The sequence below is a fragment of the Saccopteryx leptura genome, chromosome 5 (assembly GCF_036850995.1).
Source record: "Saccopteryx leptura isolate mSacLep1 chromosome 5, mSacLep1_pri_phased_curated, whole genome shotgun sequence".
Taxonomy (NCBI): domain Eukaryota; kingdom Metazoa; phylum Chordata; class Mammalia; order Chiroptera; family Emballonuridae; genus Saccopteryx; species Saccopteryx leptura.
The window spans coordinates 121,302,298-121,326,480 of NC_089507.1; the positions used below are offsets into that span (position 1 = coordinate 121,302,298).

Consider the following 24,183-nt stretch of genomic DNA (forward strand, 5'->3'; position numbering starts at 1 on the left):
TTGTGCTTTGCAGGCGTACAACACCAGTGGAGCTCCTCTTGAAGGAAATTATTTGAAACTTATTTTTGCCAGTGATAGACAACAATTGAAACCATGTTATTTCATTCTTATTTTTGCTTTAGAAGTTGTTTCTTGAATCATACCATTTTAAAAATAATTGCTTATCACTTCTTAAATAATTCAGGCTTAGTGTACTTCTATACTGAAATTAAACTGATGCTTTAATATGATATTTTTATTACTGTAAACAGAACTAGAGAAGAGAAACACTGAAATTAATTAAACTGAATTTATTTTTATCAGCATATTAGAGGCTGTTCAATAACAGTAAAATTTAAAACACTGATGTTTTCATTTAAAATAACGTAAAATTGCTGGCTATCACTTTTAAGTTTGTTAACTTATACTGAAATGAGTTCAAAACCATTAAAACATTTGTGATATTACTTATTCTGTCTCTGAATAATTACAACAGTGGGGAGGATTTTCTTTTGATTTCTTCTTGTTCACCTCAATTGCACATCTTAACACTAACTGCATCAGTGTTTAAAAGCTGATAAGATTAGAAAATAGTTTGGACCATGTAGTGTCAGGAAATTTGAATTGCTATGGCAGTCATTCATTTCACTTTTCATATCAAGATGCTTACTCCAAAAAGGAAAAGCAGATAAAGAGATCTGAAATGAGCCTATCATCCAGAATCTGTTACTGGCTTGGATGGTGATCTCGAGGACTAGTCTGAAACATGCTTTTCCCACATAGCTTTTGTAGCTACTTCTAGAGCAAGAAGTTTTATTAGTTGGCTTAAAAGAACACTGAATAAAATTGATAGTTACAGAATAGTCATGTAAAGTACAGCATAGGGAATATAGTCAATATTTTTTATTTTTATTTTTTTAGGTGAGAGGAGGGCATACTACCACATGCGCCCCAACTGCTATCTACCTGGCCACCCCATCTGGGGCTGGAGCTGATGCTCTATTGAGCTATTTTTAGTGCCTGAGGCTAATGCACTCTAATGAGCTGTCCTCAGCACCCAGCCATACTTGAACCAATTGAGTCACTGGCTGTGGAAGAGGAAGAGGGTGAGAATGGGGAGAGGGAGGGAGAAGCAAATGTGTGTGCCCTGACCAGGAATCATTCATAGACTGGGCTGATGCTTTATCCATTGAGCCACTGTCCCCTTAAGTGAGAAGTGGGGAGGCAGAGAAACAGAAACAGACTCCTGCATGTAGCTGACTGGGATTTACCCAGCAAGCCCACTAGGGAGCAATGCTCTGCCCATCTGGGGTGTTGTTCTGTTACACCGGAGCCATTCTAGCACCTGAGGTGAGGCCATGGAGTCATCCTCAGTGCCCAGGCCAACTTTGCTCCAGTGGAGCCTTGGCTGCAGGAGGGGAAAGAGAGAGAGACAGAGAGGAAGGAGAGAGGAAAGGGTGGAGAAGCAGATGGTTGCTTCTCCTGTGTGCCCTGGCGGAGAATCAAACCCGGGACATCCATACGCCAGGCCAGTGCTCTACCACTGAGCCAACCAGCCAGGGCCTAGGGCCAGTAATATTTTAATAACTGTATGGTGCCAGGTGAGTACTAAATTTATCAGGGTAATTACTTCTTAAAAGTTATATAAATATGTAATTACGGGGTTGTAAACCTAAAACTAATATTATATGTCAATTGTAATTTCAAAATTAAAAAAAGTATTAAAACTAAAAAACACTGAACACTCCATGTTTACATTGGAAGTTGGTTTAAGTTGTTTTTATGTTCTGAACATATGTATATATTTTAAAGTAGAGCTGTGGGAAGTTACTTGTTTTTGTTTTTTTTTTAATTTTCAAGTTAAAGATTGTGTTATAGCAAAACAAACAAAAAACCTCCAAAGAATAGAAAACCGCATTAGCAGAAATGTCCAAATTCACAGATAATCCTAAAATTTATACAATTCTTTTTCCTCAACTAAAATTTTCTTCCAAACTACTAAGACACTTTACCAATTAGAATTTTACCTCACATTTTTTCTTGTCTCCTTTGGTTGTGAAAGGTAGCTAGCTAGGGTCTGAATATTCCAGATTATCTTATTATTAGGCTCACTAGTTTTATGAATTTTTTTCGTACTAGACTGTTTTTTAGATCCTATCTTTATGTTCATTTTTTCTTTCTTTTTCTCGCTTGGACATTTAATTTCCTCTGCAAATAGGGTTTTTGGTGACTCTTCACCTACCTAATTCATTGTATAGTGGTTTTTTTTTTTTTTAACATTACTTTGGTGGATTATTTAGAGACAAGACATTTTCATTACTAAATGTCTGTCTTTTGGATATTGTAAAACATTTAGCATCAAATTTTAAATATATTATTACGTGTTGTAAAATTATCCTTCAATCTGAGTTACTGTTGGTGTTGTAAATGTTTTTAGTGTTTTGATGTGCATATTTCCTCTTTTGTCTAAATGGTGGTAAAAATTATCTTCACAGTGAAGCTTTTTCATTATGTACTAACCAGCATGGCTAGTTACTAAGGGTTATTTCTAGAAAAAACTTTTGGGTTTGTGGGAGTTTTAAATATCTAAACTGTAACATTTTATTCATTTAAGAGCCTTCTATGTACAAAGTATCAGAATGAACAAGGACCAACTTCATAGGGAATTGAATGTTATTTTTAGCCATAAAATGAATATTAATTGCTTCAAGTTAGTGCTTCTTTGAATACTAAACCTCTTTCACATTTTTATGCATTCCAACAAAATTTGTTAATTGGAATAATTGAAGCAGTCTTTTGATTGCTTGACCCTTGGGAACCAATAAATTGTTTTTCTCTGTCAATTTCATGTCCCTTCTCGTGACTACCAGTAAACGGAATTTTGTGATCCATTCCTATTGACTTTTTTGAGCAATCTTTAGCAATTACTGTCTTGGTAAAGTGAGACAGAGTGGTAACCATATATATATTTGTTTTTAGTGGGTTAATCTTTTAATCCATATCCTGCCCACATAAATTATTGATATGTCCTCTCCAGAAAGAATTTGGAATATATTTCCATCTACTCAATGATTTGATAGAAATTACTTAAATGCAAGTAATTGCATATTTTAAACTATTGTTAGATCAGGTTTCCTTTATGAGAATAGTGATAAAAAGAAAGGTCACTTTTGAGATATCTTATTCCCTAAAACTCAACAATATTAACATGGTATGTGGAGCACTCTTATTCTCTAGTATATTTAGGAGTGATGTCTTTAAAATTATCAACTTTAAAGAGTAATAATAACCTTGTTTTACAAACAAAGTTTTTTCCTGGAGAACTGTGTGTAAATTTATATATAGAATTGTTTTTAAAGGAAACCTGTGATTAATGTAATTGTTTATATATGGAGTAAGTAGCTTTTTAAAAACATTTATTTATTTGGGTTCTAATTTACATTACCCTAAACTAGACCAACCTGTAAATAAGGCAAAGATACAATATCCTATAAACCTCTATCAGCATTTCACTGCTATTTTTTTAAAATCTTAGAATTTGAAATTTTCATTGCATAAAGGTCAACGTGAGGGTAAATTTAACTCTTTCCCAAACAACATAATATTTAGTATAAAATTAAATGTATTTTTTAATAAAATTAACTAGTTGGCTATGCACAACTCAGCTTTAGGTTTTCTAGTATGTAATGAACTTGAACTTTCTGCAGGGTTTTGTTTTGTTTTGTTTTTGTTTTGTTTTGTTTCATTTGCAGACTGTTCTTTGCATACTTATGTTTGTGGTCCTTGTAACTGACTTCTGCTTTTTTGTTTGTTTCCTTTTCTTTCCTTTATCTGTCGTACTTCCCCCATACTGTATTGTTGCTATCAGTTTCTATTGCTCCACCCCCTCCACCTATGCCTCAGTTGACTCCACAGATACCTCTCACAGGCTTCGTGGCCAGGGTGCAGGAAAACAGTAAGTTTGGAAAAACTGAGCTATCCAAGGGTAGAGGCTGTCTCCTTATATATAGCATGCATGGCTGATGAGTCATCATTTTCCTTACTCTTATTGAGAAGCTAATCTTATCTTGAAAGTAGGTGCAGATATGTTATTGAAACTGAAGAGCACGGTCTTCAGTTTTTTTCTCTTGTGTGCATGATTACTGACCTATATAAATTTCAAAACTGCAACTTTCTTATGTATTTACATGATATAAAACATGAAATCTGGATATTTGCGGATGTTAAAAAAGAATCAAACAAAAATTTTAATTAGGTGGAAACCACTAGCTTCAAATAATTATTAGGGGAATTAGAAGCATTTTGTATTCATTTGTCCCCAAATTCATCAAGATAATGATTGTTACACTGTAAGGCTAAATTTATTATGTAATTGGGACAGTTCCCCCCCTCCCTTTAGTTACAAAAAGTTTTTCAGAGAAAACTTTGTAGCCTTAGATTTTGATACATGAATAATTTTTAACCTAGATATTTATTGTTAGACTAACAATGATTCTGCAAGAATAAGTAAGTTACATCTATGATATACACTTGTATGAGTGATAATCATAGAGCCCACCTCATGGTTTGGCTAGCTACATGCAGACCCATGAGGATGGTTTAGGAGTATGCAAACCTGTTATATTTCTTAGGTCTGCTTGAAGGAAGATCAGAGAGTTTTTGAAATTCTTTCAAATAAGTGGATTTAATTAGGATAGCAAGTTTATATTGCTGCCTGATTAAGGTTCTAGATATATAATCCTAGTTACATGATCATAGTGAATGTTACTTGGCAAAATGAAGAATACCACTATCACAGAACTTTATTATGCCAAAGTAGTTGTTGAGATTAAGATGGTAAGGTGGTCTAGAAGTAATTTATTTGGGACCATCACCATCCAAATAAATCTCAGAATGGTTTGAACAAATGGGTAACCGCCTTGATCAACCAATCTTCCAGGAGAATACATTATGGCCAATTAATTCCATTTAGCTTTTGCTGACCCTTTTGTATTATTCTACCTGTTTCCTGCCTTCTTCCAAATATTTGTTCATTTAGTGTTATGTGCTAGTCTTTGGGAAGAATACAAATAGTCTAGGAGAAAGAAGTGCTACCTGTAAGAAGTGTATGATTTAACGGATTTTTTATAAAACATTATAGTTCCAAAATACTGAAATTTCTGAGTGTAAACCAGCCTTGAAATCTGTTTGAAAACTCTGTGTTTAAACATGTAAAAATAAATGAATCTTTTTAAAAATAAGAGTAAATTGCTGGTCTTTAATGTTGTAATTGTTTTAAAACTAAGCCAGTTAAACTTTTTGAACTACCGTACAACTAAGAATTTTTCGAAACTATTTAAAAATAACCTAAATGAACATCCATTTAGTGGGTCCAAAGCTCATTGAATAGTTCTTTGGTAACTTTAAATAGAAATTCATAATTAATGTCCATCATTTTAGGCATGCCTGATTTTTGCTAAAGATGCCCATAATACTATTTAGTTCTTTTCACCAAATAGATAAACTTGAGTCAGTTGTAATTATTCTGGTACTGCAGAATGTCCAGCTTTATTTGCTATGTATACTAGTCATAAAACTTAGGGGATATTTTATCGCTTCATATTCATTTTTGAAATATCCTCTAATTTTTGTGAGCAGTGTATTTTCTTTGAAAGCATATTAAGAAAATTGATGAGAAACTGTGTATCATCAGTATCTTAAATGTTTTATGAAGTACAAATTTTTTTGTGTTCTTCCCTTACTTAGTTTCTTAAATAGAGTTCCACCATCTCAAAGTTTATGATAATGAATGCATGTAGCAGTTAACTTACTAATAAATGTGTTTCAAGTTTAAGACATGAGCCTCTAAAAAAGTTACTTGTGTGTTTAGGATTAACATCAGAAAGCATTTTTGAAATCACACAGGGTACTAGATAAAGTATTACACATAGTTAAATTGAGCAGACTCCTGCCCCTGTGTGTATAGTTTGAAGATAAGCCAATGTAGATTCACAGTAGTGTGTCATAAAGACAATTGAATGAAAACATTAAACTAGTAAGTTATGTATAAATCTAGAGTATATGCAGTTTAGGGATTCAGGCAAACTATAATTTATACATTAAGCCAAATTAAGGATGGGAGCTATGGCTCTTGGACATTGGGATTGATTCCTACCCATTTTCTTTTCTCAATAATAATGGAAAGCTTTAAGAGTTACTTATAGGCAAAAATAAAATAGATCCCAGCATTCAAAGAAAAAATAAATTGCAAACCTATCAGAGTGAGCATCACTACAGGACTTTTTTTTTTTTTTTTCATTTTCCCGAAGCTGGAAACAGGGAGGCAGTCAGACAGACTCCCGCATGCGCCGGACCGGGATCCACCCGGCACGCCCACCAGGGGGTGATGCTTTGCCCCTCTGGGGCGTTGCTCTGTTGCGTCCAGAGCCATTCTAGCGCCTGAGGCAGAGGCCACAGACCCATCCCCAGCGCCCGGGCCATCTTTGCTCCAATGGAGCGTCGCTGCGGGAGGGGAAGAGAGAGACAGAGAGGAAGGAGAGGGGAAGGGGTGGAGAAGCAAATGGGCGCCTCTCCTGTGTGCCCTGGCCGGGAATCGAACCCGGGACTCCTGCACGCCAGGCCGACGCTCTACCGCTGAGCCAACCGGCCAGGGCTCAGGACTTTCTTTTATAATAGCCTTTTTTATTTCTCAGGAGGATAAAATAGAAATTCACAGAATTGAAGTGGAAATAGGGCTATTATCTGCAAATGTTTTAAATTTTGATCCCCTCCATCTATTCTCAGCCCAATATTCCAAATAGGTTGGGGAAAAGTTTGAAACGTGTATTACAGATTATGACTGCTTTTTAAAAAATTCTTTTTTTTTTTTTTTTGGTATTTTTCTGAAGCTAGAAACGGGGAGAGACAGACTCCCGCATGCGCCCGACCGGGATCCACCCGGCACGCCCACCAGGGGGCGTCGCTCTGTTGCGACCAGAGCCACTCTAGCGCCTGGGGCAGAGGCCAAGGAGCCATCCCCAGCACCCGGGCCATCTTTGCTCCAATGGAGCCTTGGCTGCGGGAGGGGAAGAGAGAGACAGAGAGGAAGGAGAGGGGGAGGGGTGGAGAAGCAGACGGGCGCTTCTCCTGTGTGCCCTGGCCGGGAATTGAACCCAGGACTTCTGCATGCCAGGCCGACACTCTACCACTGAGCCAACCGGCCAGGGCCAAAAAATTCTTATTTTTAAATTTTTATTTTTTTATTTACAGAGACAGAGAGAGAGAGTGGGATAGATAGGGACAGACAGACAGCAACGGAGAGAGATGAGAAGCATCAATCATCAGTTTTTTGTTGCGACACCTTTAGTTGTTCATTGATTGCTTTCTCATATGTGCCTTGACCACGGGCCTTTAGCAGACCAAATAACCCCTTGCTCGAGCCATTGACCTTGGGTCCAAGCTGGTGAGCTCTGTTCAAACCAGATGAGCCCGCGCTCAAGCTGGCGACCTCGGGGTCTTGAACCTGGGTCCTTCGTATTCCAGTCCGACGCTCTATCCACTGCGCCACCGCCTGGTCAGGCTAAAAATTTCTGGATTTGAGAGAAACATCATTAATTTGTTCTACTTTATTTATGCATTCATTGGTTGAGTCTTCCATGTGCCCTGACTTAGGATTGAACCCACTAGTACCTTGGTGTATTGAAATGACGCTCTAACCAAGTGAGCGTCTGGCCTGGGCCTTATGACTTATTTTTGTAATCACATAAAATTTGTCTTAGAAAGTGGCATTTGAGTTAGTATATCAGTGTTCTGAATTTCTAACCTGCACACATGATATAACTCCTGTATCAATTTGTATTAAAATTTTTTTCACATTTTTAACTTTTAAAGAAATTTAAATTAGTAGTGTTCCAGCTTTGACTTTCTTAATGTTTGGAGCATGTGTTACCTGGTGGCATAATAGTTCAGTGAACACAGTCCTAGCCTGACATTTTCCCATTGACACTTTTGATTATTTAAATCACACATAGACATGTAGCACAGCCACCTAGAATTGGAGGTATGAGTTGTTTTTATTGTTTTGCATGATATGAGTTACTTTCGGTGTATGTTTTTTTTTTTTCTTTTAATTACCACAATACTTTATTTTTAAATCTTTGTTGTGGATGTATTCTTAGAATGGATCTTTAGCATCTAGTCTTTCCCTCATCCCATACTAACAATAAGGCAAAGATTTTAGTTTGCTTTCCACATTAATACAGACATTGAAAAAAGTGTTCAGTGACAATTTTCTACTAGTTTGGAATTATTTAATTTTTAATTGAATTTTCTTTTGTTAAAATTTACATAGAATAGAAAACATATATATAGAAGCAGGCCTAAAACCACCACTTTTTTTTTTCTATATTAACTACAAAAATAAATGTCCATCTACTGGAGACTTATTTCTGGGGAACTAAAGATATTAAAAGCTAAAATCAGGGACATGAATGTGCACAGTGACTGGTAATCAAACCATTAATGTTATTCATAATGTTTACTGGAGTCCAAATGACAAAAGTGACATAAGGCTTATTTAAGGAGCTAAAGAGTGACATTTGTTCTGCCTGAGCCTTCGAATAAGGAAACTTCTTTACTCCTATAGTCCTTACAAAAAGAAATATTGTCTCCTAACCTCTTGCATTCATTAATTTGTCGTACTTATCTTTATTTTTACCTTATTATAGCAAAATTATTCTTAAGAGTAGTAGAAGCTTTAACACACCATGCTTTTATTTCTAACCATTGCATGCTTTATTATAGTGCATGCTGTATATGAATTAAAGCTTCCTTAAATTCTTTTAATTTATGAATTTCCATTTAGTCTAGTTTCTGATTCAAATTAATTATCTGAATTTTTTTAGTTGCTGATAGTCCAACTCCACCACCACCACCTCCACCAGATGACATGCCCATGTTTGACGACTCCCCACCTCCACCACCACCGCCTCCGGTGGATTATGAAGATGAGGAGGCTGCAGTAGTTCAGTATAATGACCCATATGCAGATGGGGATCCTGCTTGGGCCCCCAAGAATTATATTGAGAAAGGTAAGGTACACTCATCATTGAATTGGAATAAAAGAGCTATGAAGACCACCTAATCCAGTGTTTCTCAACTCTTTGAATAACTTTACCAGTCAAGATGATTTAGTTAAACCTGATTTCTTATACAGTCCCAGTATAAAGAGAGGATTCTTTATATTTTAAATTATGTTAGGTGTGTTTTTCAAATGATATAATGCTTCTTAGCTGGAGATTAACTTGCCTCTCTGCATTTTACAGATGAAACAACTAAAACACAAAAAGGAAGTGAAATGGTTTGCTAGTCATATAATTAGTAAAGATAGAAAACACAATTTGTAAACTCATAATAAAAATAGAAAGCTTTCATATCCAAATATTTTAAAATCTTGGGATTATCATGAGAAAAAAGCATCAGTTAAGGTTTTTAGTTGATCTTATAAAAGAGAAGATAATCACTAGATTTTATTTCATGAAATTATGTATAACTCTTCATGTCAAAATTTACCTAACTTACCTGACAACTGCTATAATTATTAAGAAACTCTGGGAACAAATCATGTATTTAGAGTTTGCTTTTTTCATCCTATTATATGCTATGTAAAAACCTGTATTTGTATAGAGTTCTGAAAAATGCTTGTAATTTGTTGATCACATTTGATTGTATTTGAAATATAATGTATTCCCTTCCATTGTTTTTCCTCAATTAACTGACCTTAAGCAGGTAACTGTAGCTCTTGAGACCTGTTCCATTCTCTCCTAAGATTTTAATACATGGCTAAAAGTAAATTTGCTATTTTCTTTTTATTATTTATTTATTTTTAATGACAGACAGAGATATAGAGAGAAGGATAGGGACATACAGTAAGGGAGAGAGATGACAAGCATCAGTTCTTTGTTGTGGCACTTTAGTTGTTCATTGACTGCTTTCTCATATGTGTCTTCACTGGGGAGGGCTACAGCAGAGCGAGTGACCCCTTTCTCAAGCCAGAGACCTTGGGCTTCAAGCCAGCAACAATGGGGTCATGTCTATGATCCCATGCTCAAGCTGGTGAGCCTGTTTTAATTTGGCAGATGATACTATGGATTAGTACATCAGGTCTCTTCCTTACTGTAATTCCTTAATTCAGAATAATTATGTTAAGTAGCCCTCTTTGTTAGGGGAAAAGCAAGTTCCAGAACATCTTAAGTGTCTTAAGAACTCTAGATTTTAAGAAGAACTACAGGATGGCAAATCAGTGAAAAAATAATCCCTATCACATACCACTTCACATTTACTAGAAAATTGCATATAAGTTCAGAATTTTTATGCTATGAAGGCAGAGTGAAGGAATAAGTAATTTACAAACCTTGGGTGAAGTAGGCTAAACTACCTCCAGGTATGTATATTTTCAAATTAGATAGCTGGTTAACTGATTGGCTGTGCAGCTTTGCCCAATAGTTATTTTGAAAAATGGTGCTTTACATATGGTTAGTACTTAGTAGATATTTGAACAAATTAATTGAAATATCTAATAAAACCTAAAATTCATAGATCTTTCCTAAATAGATCCGACTAGAGAAATCAATGGTTTCTACAAATCTAATTGTCAATTTGGCCCTAAGATCAAGCTCTTGATTTAGGTACATGGTTGGCTACAGTATACCTATAATTACAGATGGAAGAGCTAAGAATATTTACAAAAATAGTTGGTTTTGCTATGCTATAAATTTAATTGGCATTACATTTTAAAATTCAGTTAAATGTTGGGTATAGCTCACTCTTATTTCAACTCTTTTCTCCATAGTTGTGGCAATATATGATTATACAAAAGACAAGGATGACGAGCTATCATTTATGGAGGGTGCAATCATTTATGTGATAAAGAAGAATGACGACGGCTGGTATGAAGGAGTCTGCAATCGAGTGACTGGTCTGTTCCCTGGAAACTATGTTGAATCAATCATGCACTATACTGATTAACTTGTTTTGCTTTTAAAGTAGGTTCTTATTATTACTCAGTCATACTGTGGGACTATTAATGGTTAACAAAATTGTCTTAAAATATGCCCATATTTTCAGGACATGCGGTTTTATTGGTATAATTGAATGTCTACCTGTAAGCATAAATCTTTGAGGCAGTTTGTATATTGCTAAACAGCAATTTATACAAGAGCCTGTCCATAACTGATTATGCTTATATACTTACTTAACACAATGTTAACTTTATGACCAGCTTAAATATTCTCGGGGTATGGGGTATATTATTTAACAAATCATGATTCAGATTGTACCATTACATGTTTCAGTGCAGCATGGTTACTAATGCTATGTCAGATTAATATTAAAATCAGAAACTTAAATTCTGGTGCTGGTCATACATTTTGTTTAGACTCTCATTTTTGAAATATAGTGTAACTATTTGTTTAAAGCATGCATACAAATTTATGTATTGAAATATACTTTAAAAAATCCAAAATGCTTCCAATTTGTGTAATACTTTCTTGGAGCACTCGTTACTTAAATCTCTTGAAAATGAATTGAGTCTCTAAGGTTTCCATGTGCAAGAAAACAAACAAAAGGGTTATCTGTAATGTTGTAATTTGTACCTAAGTTTTTTAATGCGTGAATTTGCATTATAAATTTTTCCATTCATAAATACATAAGTGAACCAAAGGTTTTGTCCTTTACTTCACTGATTTGCTTTTAAAAAATAAAATATACTGATTTATTGCAGAATTATGGTTCTGTTTTCTTAGTATATTAACTTGGAAAAAAATTCTAGCCTTATCTCATCCTCTCCCAGGATCAAAAGTAACTGATTTTTGCAGATTAAAAATCTTAGATGGTTATTTACAAGTCAATGTACTTATTGCTTTTCTAAAATAATTTTTTTTTCAGAGCTAAGAAAATGTGTAAAAGTATACACATTATGTAGGTAAAATTCTTAAGGATTGCTGTTATCAGTCCTCCAGTTTTCCAGTGGACTGTTGTTCAATGAAAGGAAATTTAAGTATCTTTTACGTACTGTTTTGTAGATGTGGCTGCCATTGACTTTTGAATAGGTACTATTTAATCCATTACTTGGCACTAGCAACATAAAAAGATTTTTAAAATTGAGGAAAAGGTGGGTCACATATTAATCAGTGAACAGGGATATACCTGTATTGTCTTTTGACAAAATTGAAATGCAACACGTGCACTTTGTGTGTCTCTTAATTTAAGGGAGGTTTAAAGGGACGTTTTCTCTTGTATAGAATTCTGTATTGCCTAGCACATTAACGTAGAGCACTCAAGTGTGGGTTTCTTTGTATTGAGGAATTGTTTGGAATTTCAAGTAACAGTATATACTGGGCATTACAGACTTTTAACAGCATAGTAAATGGTAAGACAGACACTTATTTCTGAGAATTAAAGACCATTGCTACCATAGCAGTGTGACTGTTGCATATGCATATAGCCTTGTTAATTTTAAACATGATTTCAGTGTCACTAGTGATCAGCTTTCATTTCATTTTTTCAACTGGAATGTTCTGTATATAACTCGTCTAAATTTTATGTACAGTCTTTTATAATAAACCATTCTTCTATATGAAATTTTGGATACTGTTAAAATCTAGTGCTGATTGAAAATATAGACTTGACAATTCTGACATTTACTCCTACAGTGAAATAAGATAAACCCTTTGAATTTTAACATTATTTATTTGTGTAATGGCTTTACATGTAAATATTAACATTGTAAACAATACCACATAGAACCATCAAGATACCTCAATTAGAATTGACAGGACCAGAATGACAGTTTCAGATGATTTAATTATTTTACAACTTTTCTGAAAAATTTTGCCAATAAAAAGAACTGCCCATTATGAAGGTTGAAATGTTTTAAAGTGATTTTTGGTTATCTGCACATGAAGCAAAGTATATCCAACAAAATTCTTTAGGCACAGTCTGGTAAAATAGCTGCCAGATATAACAAAGACTTGTCATTTGTCTCTTGTGAGTACAATTTCTGAGAGATGTATGAGGGCATCTCTCTCTGGGGATGGTCGAAGCTTGCTGATCTCTCGGACTGCTTCCTGGCAGTATCGCTGGGCGAGGTAGGTTGTCTGTTGCACCCCATCACTCTGAGATACAAAACACAGATCAGATGCATGTTACCTACTGGGTCAGCTCGCAATTTTGTTACAATAACTAAAACATTTTTGAGATTAGTTAACAGCTAAGTCATGTTTCTAATGTTTCTCTAGCTTCCTCTACCAACTTATCTTTAGGCTACTTTTCATTGTTTAAAGATGCTATCCTGTTCTTGTTTTATGAGTGCAGTTAGCTTTGAATCCCCCTAATTATATTTTTCCTCTTTGTTTCTCTTTATCTTAGTTTCTTCCATTCCACAAACATTAATCAGCTATTTAATCAGCTTATTTAATCCTACTAAATAAGCCCTAGTTGTCCATTCATATTTAATGAGGGGCTAGTGATTAGGAGCTCTAGGGTAAAAAGGGAGCTAGAATTTAGAGGTCTTTGGATAAAATGTTTAGAGACAGTCCTGAGGATTTCTTTCTAAGTGTGTTTGTGCTGAGCTTGCTGGAACCTCAGTGTTTTGCATAAGAGCTACAATTGATTTCTCTCTTTGGTTCCACTACTCCAGGGGTCCCCAAACTACGGCCCGCGGGCCGCATGCGGCCCCGAGGCCATTTATCCGGCCCCCACGGCACTTCTGGAAGGGGCACCTCTTTCATTGGTGGTCGGTGAGAGGAGCATAGTTCCCATTGAAATACTGGTCAGTTTGTTGATTTAAATTTACTTGTTCTTTATTTTAAATATTGTATTTGTTCTCATTTTGTTTTACTTTAAAATAAGATATGTGCAGTGTGCATAGGGATTTGTTCATAGTTTTTTTTATAGTCCGGCCCTCCAACGGTCTAAGGGACAGTGAACTGGCCCCCTGTGTAAAAAGTTTGGGGACCCCTGCACTCAGTAGTACTGCTATTTCTGAAGCCAGAATCTCTCCCAGGCCTGGCAACTTCTTTATGGCTCCCTTTCATATGGAGTTTTTACTCCTACTGCCAAATTACCCCCCAAAAAGGTGGTAACCCATAGCAAACTGTGATGCTTAACAGAGAATCCTTTGGAGGGGTTTTGTTTTTTTTGGAAATTAAAAAAATATCTGAGCCCTGGCCAGTTGGCTCAGCGGTAGAGCGTTGGCCTAGCGTGAGGAGGACCCGGGTTCGATTCCCGGCCAGGGCACACAGGAGAAGCGCCCATTTGCTTCTCCACCCCTCCGCCGCGCCTTCCTCTCTGTCTCTCTCTTCCCCTCCCGCAGCCAGGCTCCATTGGAGCAAAGATGGCCCGGGCGCTGGGGATGGCTCTGTGGCCTCTGCCTCAGGCGCTAGAGTGGCTCTGGTCGCAACATGGCGACGCCCAGGATGGGCAGAGCGTTGCCCCCTGGTGGGCAGACCCGGTCGGGCGCATGCGGGAGTCTGTCTGACTGTCTCTCCCTGTTTCCAGCTTCAGAAAAATGAAAAAAAAAAAAAAATCTGAAAGGTAATTATTTGGAATTCTTTCAAGTACTGCACTGATTATAGATCTCGGATCATATATGCTTACTAAAAAATTGTTTGCTCGCTCCATGTCATTAACTAGGTCTATTGGTTCCAAATAACTGGATTTGGATCTTACAAACAGCTCATTCTCAAAAGATGCCCATCAAAACTGATAATATACAAAACAATCTGGCTTCAACAGGAAAGTTCTAAGGATATGTGGCAATATATTTGAAATAAGCTTATACTTCCAATGGTTAAACAGTTTAGTTTGCCTATGTTGGTTTAATTTTTTAAGTTAACATATCTTTAGTTACACTTTATGGCAGTTATATAAGATGGACTAGGAAAAAGACCAGTTCTGAGTAGATTGCTGTAATAGTCTATCCGTGTGGCAAGGGTGAGGGCCTGGACTAGGTTGGAGCAAGTCTGGGTGATTGGGAGAAGTGTCATGCTACTGAAGGATGTGGGGAGACTGAGACCAAATCAGTGGGTGTCAACCCTGTGTGCACATAGAATATTAATGTCCAGTCCCTATCCAAAGGCCAATTTAATTAGAATCAGTGGAAAGAATTCTAGAAGAAAAATTATATATACAAGTTTTTCTTTTTCAGTTTTTGTCAAATCAAGAATGCGCTAGCCCTAGCTGATTGGCTCAGTGGTAGAGCATCGGCTCAGCGTGTGGAGATCCCGGGTTCGATTCCCGGACAGGCTACACAGGAGAAGCATCCATCTGCTTCCCACCCCCTCCTCTTCTCCTTTCTCTCTATGTCTCTCTTCCCCCTCCCCTGCAGCAAGGCTCCAATGGAGCAAAGTTGGCCCGAGTGTTGAGGATGGCGCCATGGCCTCTGCCTCAGGCGCTAGAATGGCTCTGGTTGCAATGGAGCAATGCCCCAGAGGGGCAAAGCATCGTCCCCTGGTGGGCATGCTGGGTGTATCCTGGTCAGATGCATGCGGGAGTCTCTCTCTGCCTCCCCCACTTCTTACTTCAGAAAAATATGAAGAAAAAAAAAAAAAAAAAGAATGGGCTAAACTTGGTCTTGTAGTTGAAATTTACTGTTACTGTTATTTGTTTAGTTAAAAAAACCTTTCCCACATTGGACCTGCTGTTGCCTTTTTTCCTCCCCCCCCCCCTTTTTTTTAAGGTGAGGGGAAGACAGGCAGAATCCTGCATGTGCCCAACCAAGACCCATCTGTCAACCCCATCTGGGGCCAATGGTCGAGTACCAAACTATTTTTAGTGCCTGAGGTTGATGCTCTCCAACAGAGCTATCCTCAGCACCCTGGGCCACCTTTGAACCAACCAATCAACTACAGGGGGTTAGAAGTCCATGGCCACCTTTTTTCTTTTTAAAACAATCTCACTGGCCTTGGCTGGATGGCTCAGAGGTAGAGCATCAACCTGGCGTGTGGGAGTCCCAGGTTTGATTCCTGGTCAGGGTGCACAGGAGAAATGACCATTTGCTCCCCCCCAACTCCCCTCCTCCTGCAGCCATGGCTTGATTGATTCAAGCACATTGGCCTCAGGCACTGAGGATGGCTCTGTGGAGCGTGGGCCTCAGGTGCCAAAAATAGCTGGTTGCGAGCATGGCCCCAGCCAGTGGACCCCGGTCTGGGCACTTGTGTGGAAGTCTGTCTCTGTATCTCCCCTCCTCTCACTTAAAATAACCAAATAAATAATAAAACAATCTTACCTGTAGGACGTATTGCCGAGCTCTGTCCACGTCTCCTGGCAAACTGAACCGCCTCATTATCATAGCATTCATTTCTGGGAACTAACCGTAAAGACAGAAAATCTATTTATTGCTCCTAATACTAGTTTGTAAAACTAGGAAGCAATAGGAAAAACAAAAAGGTGATTAGATGATGTAGAGGCAGTAAATTGTAGCAATTAAGAAGCAGAGCTAGGACATGCATCTTCCATGCCCAGGGACTGGACTGCAGTGCTCACTCTGGTGTTCTGTCCTGTCCTTGCTCCAGTGCTGAGTAGGGGAGACGGAAGAGAGCATACCTCTGTACTCTCCTCCTCTATGGTTCTCTGAACTTGTGATTGCACCACGAGCTACAGTTTTTAGTTCAGTGTGTGGTGGGGGAGCGGGAAGGGGGGCTGAGCATGCATATATCTAACAAGTTCCCAGTGCTGCTGGTGTGCCTGGTGTCAGCTAGGACTCTGAGAACCACTGGCCCAGGCTGAGGGTGGGCATTGGGCATTCTACCTTTACTACTGAACTGAGGGACACTTCAGAGCCGTAGAGGTTTCTGCACAGCAGGTATTCTGAGCAGAGCTCCATCTCAGCTCGTGGGGTGGACGGCAGCAGAGCAGCGGTGGGTCTCGGTGCTGACTGCACACCAGATGGGGAGGTTTAGAACACAGTTGCCTGGATCTGCTCCCCAAATCTCTTGACTATATTGGCTTGGTTTGGGGTTTGGCCCCAGCATCAGGATTTTAAAACCTCTCCAGGTGTTTTTACTGTGCAGCCAAGGTTGAAAACCATTGAATTAGAGGAGAGACAGGTAAAAATACTAGTCAGTTTACTGTAGTAAATTACAAAGAAGACCCGAGTTGAGCTGATGGTAATACGTAAGAGGAAAAAAGAAAACGGGCACAAAAGGCATTGAAGAGAAAAATCTATTCTGAGATACTTGGGGATAATTAGGAAAATTGTCACCACTAACAGATTAAGGAAGCCAGGACACCCAATGACTTCATTTTCCAGACCAAGCTCTAGGGTGGGTGCTGCCACAGCTAGGTGAGTTCCTGTATCTCTGGGCCCAGCCAAGCCATGTGTCACGGAGGAGCTGAACTCCAGCGCCTGGGGTCCGGCATCTCTATTTATGGTGCCAGGAGGTAAGAGGAAGCTGATGTGTTTGGTTTTGCACATCTCAGTGCTGACAGCAGCTGCTAGTTTTCCCCTGGCAGTGAGCATGAAGGGTGAAATAAGTTGTTATCCTGTGACCACCACCAAGGCATTAGTAATCAAGAAGAAAAAACAGGACACATGGAAAAACCTCAACCAAATGATGGCAGATGAGGAATTAAGACGGCCGGTTTCAGAGCAGAATCTGTGTCAGAACAAAGTTCTCAACATAGAGGCTGCTAACATGCTCATAACATTTAAAGAGCCAGCAACTGGTTAGGTCTTAAATGAAAACCAGTGAGTTGCTTTAGTTACTGGTCTTTCTTTTAAGAATAAGTTTCACAGGAAACAAATCAGGAGAGCCCAAATAAATCAATTTTAGTGGTGGAAAAGTCAAATCAAGTAGGCATCTGCCTTAATACTGCATTCTAAAACTAGATTTTTAGAAGTTTGTATCCTCAAAGCTGGTGTGATACTGTCCTCGGCATCTGGTGAAATCCCCTTGTTTATGTTATATGAGCTTTTCCTGCAATACTAACCCGTGTGGTAAAATGCGCTCACTGGATGGGTTTTGATTCCTTTTAACTATAAAAAAGCACTGAGAAAGCAAAACTTCAAAAAAAATGTTTGCATTGAATGTGAATGCATCCCTCCTTTGAAACATGTACTGTGTGCAGCACTACTATGCAAATAGCAGTTTCTTCCCCTAGGCACTCCTCTGTCCCCTCCACGTGTCTGCAGAGAAGACAGGAGACACAGGGCAGGAAGAACAGTTGCCTGCCTGCAGATTTAAGGAAAGAGGAAAAGTTTTGTTGGCTCAGTCTGTTTTTAAGAGTAGGAGAACCAGCTGTAAATGAATCAGATTTTAAGTCTGTGAAATCTAAACCAGTGATTTTCAACTTTTTTTGCATGGCACACATATATTAATTACTAAAGTCAAAGAGGAGCACTGACCTCTTCTCCCTTAGTATTTGTGTGCCATGAGAAGGAAAAGGTTGAACACCTCCAATCTAAACTATACCATAAAGTAAACTACGAAGGTGGCCAATAAGTCTGAGTGGGCTTAAATAAACTTGGGCTCTCTTTAAGGTACCAACCAGTCACAATGGCAGAAGCCCGTGCAGCTGGTGCAGGGGCTGGTGATGGTGGTGGCAGTTGGAAGCACAGTCACAGGTTGACATTTAGGTCTGAAAACTTAGCAAGTAAGGAAGAGAAGCAGAAGAGGAAAGGAAAAGACCTCTTGAAGGTTATTTGAGAACTCACTACTGTAGTCTCACAAAACAACCCCCCCAACCCACTTTTATTTTGTTTCTAAAGATTTGAAAATCTGAGACCCATATCCTCTTTGAAGATTTAACAAGAGGTTCTGTTCTTGAAGAAAATATGTCCACACAGAATCCTGAGAGGGCTCTGTTATCACTGGGATGTCTCTAGAAATCCTAAAATTTTTATTAAACCCCTGTATCAACTGTTGTCAAGAAACCCTTTTAGACAGATGCCAAAAACAGTGAATTTCAGAAAGGAAGTTTCTATCAAGTTGCTGGGTTCAACCAAGGCCAAGTTGCCTGTGCTAAATTAAAAAGGAGCAGTTTCCCAGGGTCGACTGTCTTGGTCCAGTGGGACGCAGTGGTCACAGATGGAAAAGTTCAAACATGGATTTTTCTAATCTGCAAACCTCACCTGCCTGTGGAGAACAACACATCTTAAAACGAACGGCTCCACTAAAGGGGCAGGCCAGTCACAAACAGTGGAAGCTGTCACACCCATGCCTACTCTGAGGGAGACCTCCTGGGGACCAGTGTGCATGGCAGTGACACTGCAGGAAGATGAACTCTGGTTAGAAGGCTCAGTGGGTTATATTGCCCGCTGTGCTAGGTACTGCTTCATTTTGGCCAAGTCTGAGCATCACTTTCTTACTTGCAGAATGGATATACTACCTGCCACCGAAGAGGGTTTGTGAGATTAGATATAACATATAAAAGAATCCTTTGCACACTATGAAAACAATGGATTTTCATAAAGTAGAGATCCTGCACGTTCTGCGTCATTTTTGGAACTTGTTTTACCCCAAATTACTGGCAGAGTCCGCTTTTGACAGTAATCCTCAATAGAGCCTATGTGTGATGTTTTCTTTTGAAAACAACTTATAAATACATATTTGACTCACTTCTGGCCCATGTGCCACAAGACAGAACAATAAGTCTACTTAGGAAATGAGCCCTGAACAGTCACTTCCTGCCTGGCCTCATTCCGTGTTCCCTTTTCTGAGGCTTCAAAGTGCCCTTGAATGGCTCGCCCACTGCTCAATGGGCAGATGGGAAAGTGCTGTCTGCTGAGGGTGAGTGTGCGCCTCGTGACATGGGTTTCCCCGCGAGACACACAGAACATGGGTTTGGGGCACTGGGAGTTTTGTTCTTTTCTTTGCCACCCCCCTTTTATAAAACTAGCATTTTTTCAACCTCTTGTAGATCACTAATAAATCAGTGTGCAGGTGTCGCCCATTTTTCTGCTGCCTTCGCCCCACTAAACATGAAGGCAGGATTACTCATCACTCCTTTGTGTGACACATGTTCACAGTAAAATAGCAAGAAAAGGAGTCCCTTAGTCTCCTGAAGGTCTAGGTAGGACTTGGCTGTTAACACTATGGAGCCCATGACATTACTTGTAATTAAGATTACTTTTTAGTGGATGCTAGGGCGCTGTAGGGAAGGGCCTGTTCCTCAGCCCTGTGGGTGCCTCGGAGCCTGGCCGAATCAGCGTTGCTCAGGGGCAGGTCCTGGTGTGCTCTGTCCAGCTTGTCCTTTGCTCACATTGACTAGCGAGGCTCTGAGGAGCAGATTCGTTTCTTTAGTTGTATAAATAGTGGCCAGCGACTGATCTTTCTAACCTCAGCCATGCCTTTACATGGCCCATGAATCTAGTTTTGGGGGGTTAATGGTAAAGAAAATGTTCCTCACTTATGCTTTAAGGGGATTTTATACATTTTTGTCAGAACTTGGCATGTCTGTTGACATTCTTGAGTTCTGGGCTGGCGAGTTTGTCTCATTAGGGGAGGAGCCCTTTCACTTCTCCCTGCTGCCTCAGTGTCCAGAGGATGGAGGCTCGGTCCCCACAGGATGCTCCCACCTCTCAGCCTTGTTCCTCACCGACTGTGTCCCCTGGGTGCTGCCCAAGGTAACCTGGCCCAGCCCCTAAGTCATCAGCCTTCTCTGAGAAGAACTGCCCTGGTTACAGCTTGACTAGATACAGGAAAAAAGATGACCTCTCCTTTTCTGGTCAAAAGCAAGGTCACTGGTTTCTGTAATATCCAAATGGAACCAACCATTGAGTTCTATGGAAGGCATGACTTATCTTTGTAAATTTTTGAGAATGATAGAGGCAAAAATCTCTGAATTACTAAAATTTCAGATCAGAGAGCTAATTTTTAATTACATGGCATGGTGATGAACCATCTTCCTGCTTTGTTAAATAATGACTTAAATGCTAAAATGAAATTTATGAAAAAGGTGTCCAAATACCAGCCACTTAATTCCAAATGACAGTTGGCACGGCCAAAGCCGTGTGGCCAGGGTCCCGGGCAGGCTCCGAATGTCTGCCTTGCAAGTCACTGCAGTATCTTTGAAGCTTCCTAAGCTTCTCATCCATATTAAGAATATGAAGGCAGCTTTATTTACTTCCTTAATTTGACAGCCCCTCAGTCTGCAGAAAGAAGGAACTAGGAGCTCTGGCAGTGGGCTCCACTGACTTCTCGACAGTCTGAAGCAGTGGCTGAGACTCTCTGAGAGCAGCAAACAGTCCCATTAAACTTCTAGAACTGGAGAATTTCTCCAAATTCTTACGCTCGGAGGCCCTTCCTGTGCCTCTTGATCAGGCACACACAAAGTCTAGTCCTATAATCAACATGTGGAAACTGCCTTGTCAGCGCTTTGAATGCATGGACACAATCAATGCTACCATAAATGCACACGGCACTTAATTTACAAAGCATCTCCACGAATATTGAGTTCAATCTTCACAACCCTCTAGGAAAGTTGGTCTTCTCAACTGTACAGATCAAGAAACAGATAAAGCTTAGAGGTGAAATGCCTGGCCCTGATATCGCAGTCATGGAACAAGATCCAGACCTGAGTTCTTTGACCTAAATGCTTTCCTAACTACTTCTTATTTAAACATTCCCACCAGCTGTTCTGGAAGATACTGGCTCTGCAGGGCTGCACGCAGTGCGTCAAATTGTGAAACCTACCTGCTGACAAGCAAACAAGACAGGGCCAGTGGCTAACCCAAGCTTCAGATCAGCTGATGTTGGCTTGCCCAGTTGGTCAGAACATGACGTGAAGTCCAGTACGTCATCAATTAGCTAGTGAAAAGACAGGGATGTCGTAAGCACCAGCATCCCCACATCACAGCCACCATTCCCACTGTATGAAGAGGCCAGAGTCTTACGAAGCAGACCAACCTGAAAAGCTATCCCCACATTTTTTCCATACTGATAGGCAATCTCATGCACCATGGGGTCCGGGCATCCCAGGACAGAGACCTGAAAAAGAGAATTCGAAAATCAGTGGCTGTCACAGCCACTGCGTGCAAGGAGTCAGACATCTCCCTTTGGGTGACAGGCAGTGAGGCTGGATTACGTACAACCAGGAAATACTACTGTCAGGAGACCAAACACGACAAGTACAGCTGACCTTTGAACAATGTGGGGTTGAGGGTGCTGACCCCATGACAGTCAGAAATGCATATATAACTGTAAAAAAACCTTTTTTTTCTCCATTGATTTGAGTCAAGCATCAACTTGTTTCAATTAGTTCCATTTAGAGTTGTGCACTCATCAATTGCCTCTTGTATATGCCCTGACAGGGGTCGAACCTGTAACGTCTGGCATGTCGGGTCGACACTTGATCCACTTAGCCACCTGGCCAGGGCTGCAAGTACAACTTTTTTTTGTATTTTTCTGAAGCTGGAAACAGGGAGAGACAGTCAGACAGACTCCAGCATGCAGCCGACAGGGATCCACCCGGCACGCTCACCAGGGGGCGACGCTCTGCCCACCAGGGGGCGATGCTCTGCCCCTCTGGGGCGTCGCTCTGTTGCGACCAGAGCCACTCTAGCACCTGGGGCAGAGGCCAAGGAGCCATCCCTAGCGCCCGGGCCATCCTCGCTCCAATGGAGCCTCGGCTGCGGGAGGAGAAGAGAGAGACAGAGAGGAAGAAGGGGAGGGGTGGAGAAGCAAATGGGCGCTTCTCCTGTGTGCCCTGGCCGAGAATCGAACCTGGGACTTCTGCACGCCAGGCCGACGCTCCACCACTGAGCCAACTGGCCAGGGCCTGCAAGTACAACTTTTAACTCCCCAAAACTTAACTAATAGTCTACCGTTGACTGAAGCCTTGCCAATCACAGTCAATTAACACATATTTTGCATGTTATATGTATTATGTATATTATATATACTGTTTTCTTAGAATAGAGTCAACTAGAGAAAAGTGTTAAGACAGTCATAAGAATACATTTACAGTACTTCTTGGAAAAAATTCCCGTATAAGTGGACCCGCACTGTTCAAATCTGTGTTCAATGGTAAACTATACCTGTGCTTTTAATGAAAGATTTCAGTCTCAGATTGTTTCCTTAAGTTCTAAGAAAACAATCCCTTTCTCCCTTCTTTCACAGGATGAACCCTCTTTCCTGCTCAGGAAAAATCGATCTATTCCAGACCAGTTCTGCTGGTTAACCTTTTTGACATGCAAAAGAAACGGACCCAATCTGTGAAATGCTGGCTTCTAGCTCTAGGTAGTTGTCACAGATGTTGGCTTTGTTTGTATTTTTCTATTGATGTGGTTTTTGTTTTAGGGATAGGTATCTAATGTAATCATATACACAATGTTTCCATAAAACATCGTGTTGCTCACAAAAATTAGGAGATCAGGGAACGTGCAGATATTCCAGTACTTTCGGCCTTTTGCATAGTGCATTTTCACCAATGAAATAAAAGTTGGTTTTGCATCTTATTTGCATAATCAAACAACTTTCTTTGTAGTTTGCTTTTCTGATGTTTAATAAAAAAAAATCAAATGCTTCTTTTTTTATCACTTCATATTCATTTTGAAATATCCCCTAATTTTTGTGAGCAGTGTGTGTGTGTGTATTTCCCCATTTGCAGTCTTTTTTTTTTAGTAAGTTGTTAGTAATTTTACTGATTTCTAAAATGCGGTTATTTCTTTTTCTTTGTATATTTTTGAAGTGTGAAGCAGGGAGGCAGAAAGACAAACTCCCACATGTGCCCAATCAGGATCCTCCTGGAAAGCCCACGAGGGGGCAATGCTCTGCCCATCAGGGGCCTTGCTCCATTGCAACCGGAGCCATTCTAGCGCCTGAGGCTGAGGCCATGGAGCCATCCTCAGTTCCTGGGCCAACTTTGCTCCAGTGGAGCCTCGGCTGCGGGAGGGGAAGAGAGAGATAGAGAGAAAGGAGAGGGGGAAGGGTGGAGAAGCAGATGGGTGCTTCTCTTGTGTGCTATGTCCAGGAATCAATCCCAGAACTTCCACACACCAGGCCGACGTTCTATCGCTGAGCCAACTGGCCAGGGCCTAAAATGCAGTTATTTCTTGATAAGTCTGTGATATAGTCTCCAGTCTCCTGCTTTAGACACAGATATTGTTCTTTCATTATCAAAGGATCCTCTCTGGTCCTAAGTCTTCTGTTTTTTGCCATTTTCAGAGGGCAGCTTTGCCTCCCATCTTGGAAGGATGGTTTTTGCTCAGATTTTAACTACTGCGGT

The 24,183-nt window shown here is 39.7% G+C and overlaps 2 protein-coding genes across 15 annotated transcripts in view; one reads left to right on the plus strand and one right to left on the minus strand.

Annotated features, from left to right (window-relative positions):
• Positions 1-11,739, plus strand: part of ABI1 (abl interactor 1) — a 124,296-nt gene extending 112,557 nt beyond the window's left edge. For 6 of the 12 annotated variants that reach the window (XM_066387259.1, XM_066387253.1, XM_066387255.1 and 3 more), the window contains 3 exons: positions 3,848-3,934; positions 8,862-9,047; positions 10,808-11,739. In XM_066387259.1, the coding sequence (XP_066243356.1) occupies positions 3,848-3,934; positions 8,862-9,047; positions 10,808-10,983 (449 nt within the window). In that variant the 3' untranslated portion in view covers positions 10,984-11,739. The remainder of the gene's footprint in view (positions 1-3,847; positions 3,935-8,861; positions 9,048-10,807) is intronic. The other 6 variants (XM_066387265.1, XM_066387256.1, XM_066387258.1 and 3 more) reach the window with 1 other exon arrangement.
• The window catches only part of PDSS1 (decaprenyl diphosphate synthase subunit 1), a 37,310-nt gene continuing 24,542 nt past the window's right edge, over positions 11,416-24,183 (minus strand). For all 3 annotated transcript variants that reach the window (XM_066387267.1, XM_066387266.1, XM_066387268.1), the window contains exons 8-11: positions 21,864-21,944; positions 21,651-21,764; positions 16,244-16,324; positions 11,416-13,130 (exon numbers count right to left, since the gene is read on the minus strand). In XM_066387267.1, coding sequence (XP_066243364.1) covers positions 12,990-13,130; positions 16,244-16,324; positions 21,651-21,764; positions 21,864-21,944 — 417 coding nt within the window. In that variant the 3' untranslated portion in view covers positions 11,416-12,989. The remainder of the gene's footprint in view (positions 13,131-16,243; positions 16,325-21,650; positions 21,765-21,863; positions 21,945-24,183) is intronic.